Source organism: Theobroma umbraticum, unplaced genomic scaffold, assembly GCF_002168275.2.
Source record: "Theobroma umbraticum cultivar Fairchild unplaced genomic scaffold, ASM216827v3 scaffold_86.0, whole genome shotgun sequence".
Lineage (NCBI taxonomy): Eukaryota > Viridiplantae > Streptophyta > Magnoliopsida > Malvales > Malvaceae > Theobroma > Theobroma umbraticum.
The window spans coordinates 1648323-1650648 of record NW_018397263.1 but is presented as its reverse complement, the minus strand read 5'-3'; the positions used below and the strand labels follow the sequence as shown (position 1 = coordinate 1650648).

Below are 2326 nucleotides of genomic sequence, written 5' to 3'. Positions count from 1 at the left end.
AATGCAGAAAGTATGATTAATTTCCTTGCAACTTGGTCGTGGGGATCAGGATTTGTTCTTATCTATTCGCAGCCAATGCCCTGTCAGTTCACTGAAGAGACAACGCTAGAAATGGAACTAAATATGTGTTAATTAACAAGGGTTCAATTACTTCATTTTGATACGAACATAAAATTAGTTAGGGAGAATGCTACACTTAAGTTAATCTTGGCTTCCAAATTCAGATAGATTTCACTACCCAATGCCCCTTTTTTGTGGATACCCGGTGGCCCAAAGAAGATGATGATGAATAAAAGCTTTAGCAAACTGATCAAAACCTAGTTTCCCAAGAATAACATTGCTCCTTAATTTGCAGTGTCTTGTTATGGTCAACCCTGATTATGCTGATTGCTAGAATTTTTTCTTCAAAGGAACCAGAGAGAATATATGTTTATTTTTTCTTGAAAAGGGACTCCCTCAAGGCATATTATTCTGTTTAAAATGCATCGAAATAGCAATATTATGACAGTTTTTATGCTGCATATGTGCATTTTAGCTTGGAGTTCCTGATGATGATCACATTCCTTCTGCTTTTCTCTGCTGAAAGTGTCAAAACAAATTAATTCCATCAGCATAAATGTTTGTAGAAACCATTTTCACATGGAATAAATCGATTATGGGATTCTTTAATAGTTAAGGAACAAACATGTTGTGTGACATTGAAGACTCTCCCTCGACGTTTCATACCATCAAAAGACAGAATAAACATCCCAACATTCAACATAGGCAATAGTGCAATTATGATCATGACAAGATCCGACCATTGTGGAGACATTACTTCCAGAACACACAATGACACATTTTTGTGGGTGATAGCAATGTTCGCAATCGTGTGGTTTAAGCTAGAGATGAGTTGCACAGGATGTTGAATGATGGATGAGTTGAGGGTTGTTGTGCTGCTAGTGTGTGCCAACTAGCAAGATCTTCCAAATGCTATGAATGCTGCTGAGACCACTGACAAGCTCGGCCTTCATTTTCTCCGCCAGCGCCACGGATATATCCAGCGCACATGTGCCACTTCCGGTGAAGGGCTGTATGAGGGACTGGACTGCTCTCAAACAACATTGCAAACAAGGCATAGATGGCATAAGAGAGTTAGTCTCTCTAATGCTGGCCCCTTATGGAGTTATGGATGTCTACCCGGTTTAATGTTTTTGGTTTTTCATGTTTCTTTGTTTCTTGCAAACACTGCCATTTGTTACTGGTCGTTTAAGAATAATCGATCATTTTTCAAAAAAAAAAAATATGAATCTTTTTTCTATGATCGTCGAGGCTTTTTCTGTGTTTGTAGGTTTAAAATAAAACAAGACACACAAATTAATGATCGAAGATGAGTCAATGAATGCAATGAGATGGGTTGAATGAAACTGTGTTCAATTAACGAGTGCAATTGGGAAGACGTGCGGCTGCTTTGGGTTACTGTGGTTAGCTCAGTGGACAATTATCTCACTCGGATGGAGAAGTGGACAAAGTGGCGGAGTCGGTGCATATGCCATTTGACTATGATGCCTTACCGCTCATATCTAATATTGTACAGGGTAGTTTGTACTTCTATTTGGCTATAATGCCTTGGCTTGCCGCTCATATATATTATACGGGGTAGTCTGTACTTCTTTGGGTATGATAATACGGTTGCTATGTGAAGATGCTGGGATATTGTGTGACATTATGACGGATGATAGTGTTGATCACATATGCAACCATTATCCAATGCTGTTCATTGATTGCTGATAACCCTCCTGTGTTTCTACAATTGTGTTGTATCCTACTAACATGTTGGGAAATTTTCTGTAAAGCTACTGCTTATTTCTATGCAATGAAATATACCACTTGCTTTTGTTGCATTTCTCATGATGCAGAAAATATATTCTAATGTCTTCTCTTATCTGGAAATACAGAAAGGCATGTAAGTTCCCGGTATGACATACTTTTATTTGAAAATATGATCCAAAATTCTGCATTTATAACTCTGGACGTTGTAAGAAACTTTCTCACAATTTCCTCTTACGGTTGCTATATACCAGTTAATTTTGATTACACAACCTTTGAAATCTCTCCCATCCCAGAAGATCCGTCGCTCTTAAGCTTGTCATAATCATTTTGAACAAACTTTGACACTGGCGTCTCCTCCGCATGTGCCATATCGTGCTGTTGAATTACCAGCACCGATGACAAAACACGGCTACCTGACGAGGACAACATGTCCCCTATAGGCCCTAACTCCGCGTGCTCAGCTTGGCGGTCCGCCAATTTGGCCACCATAGGCGACGGGAACCGCCCCTTTCCC

General features: G+C 39.5%; 1 protein-coding gene across 1 annotated transcript in view; it reads right to left on the bottom strand.

Moving 5' to 3' along the window:
• Positions 1-2008: 2008 nt before the first annotated feature.
• Positions 2009-2326, bottom strand: part of CHX20 (cation/H+ exchanger 20) — a 5078-nt gene continuing 4760 nt past the window's right edge. Inside the window, exon 4 of the mRNA XM_021434044.2 lies at positions 2009-2319. Coding sequence (XP_021289719.1) covers positions 2074-2319 — 246 coding nt within the window. The 3' untranslated portion in view covers positions 2009-2073. The remainder of the gene's footprint in view (positions 2320-2326) is intronic.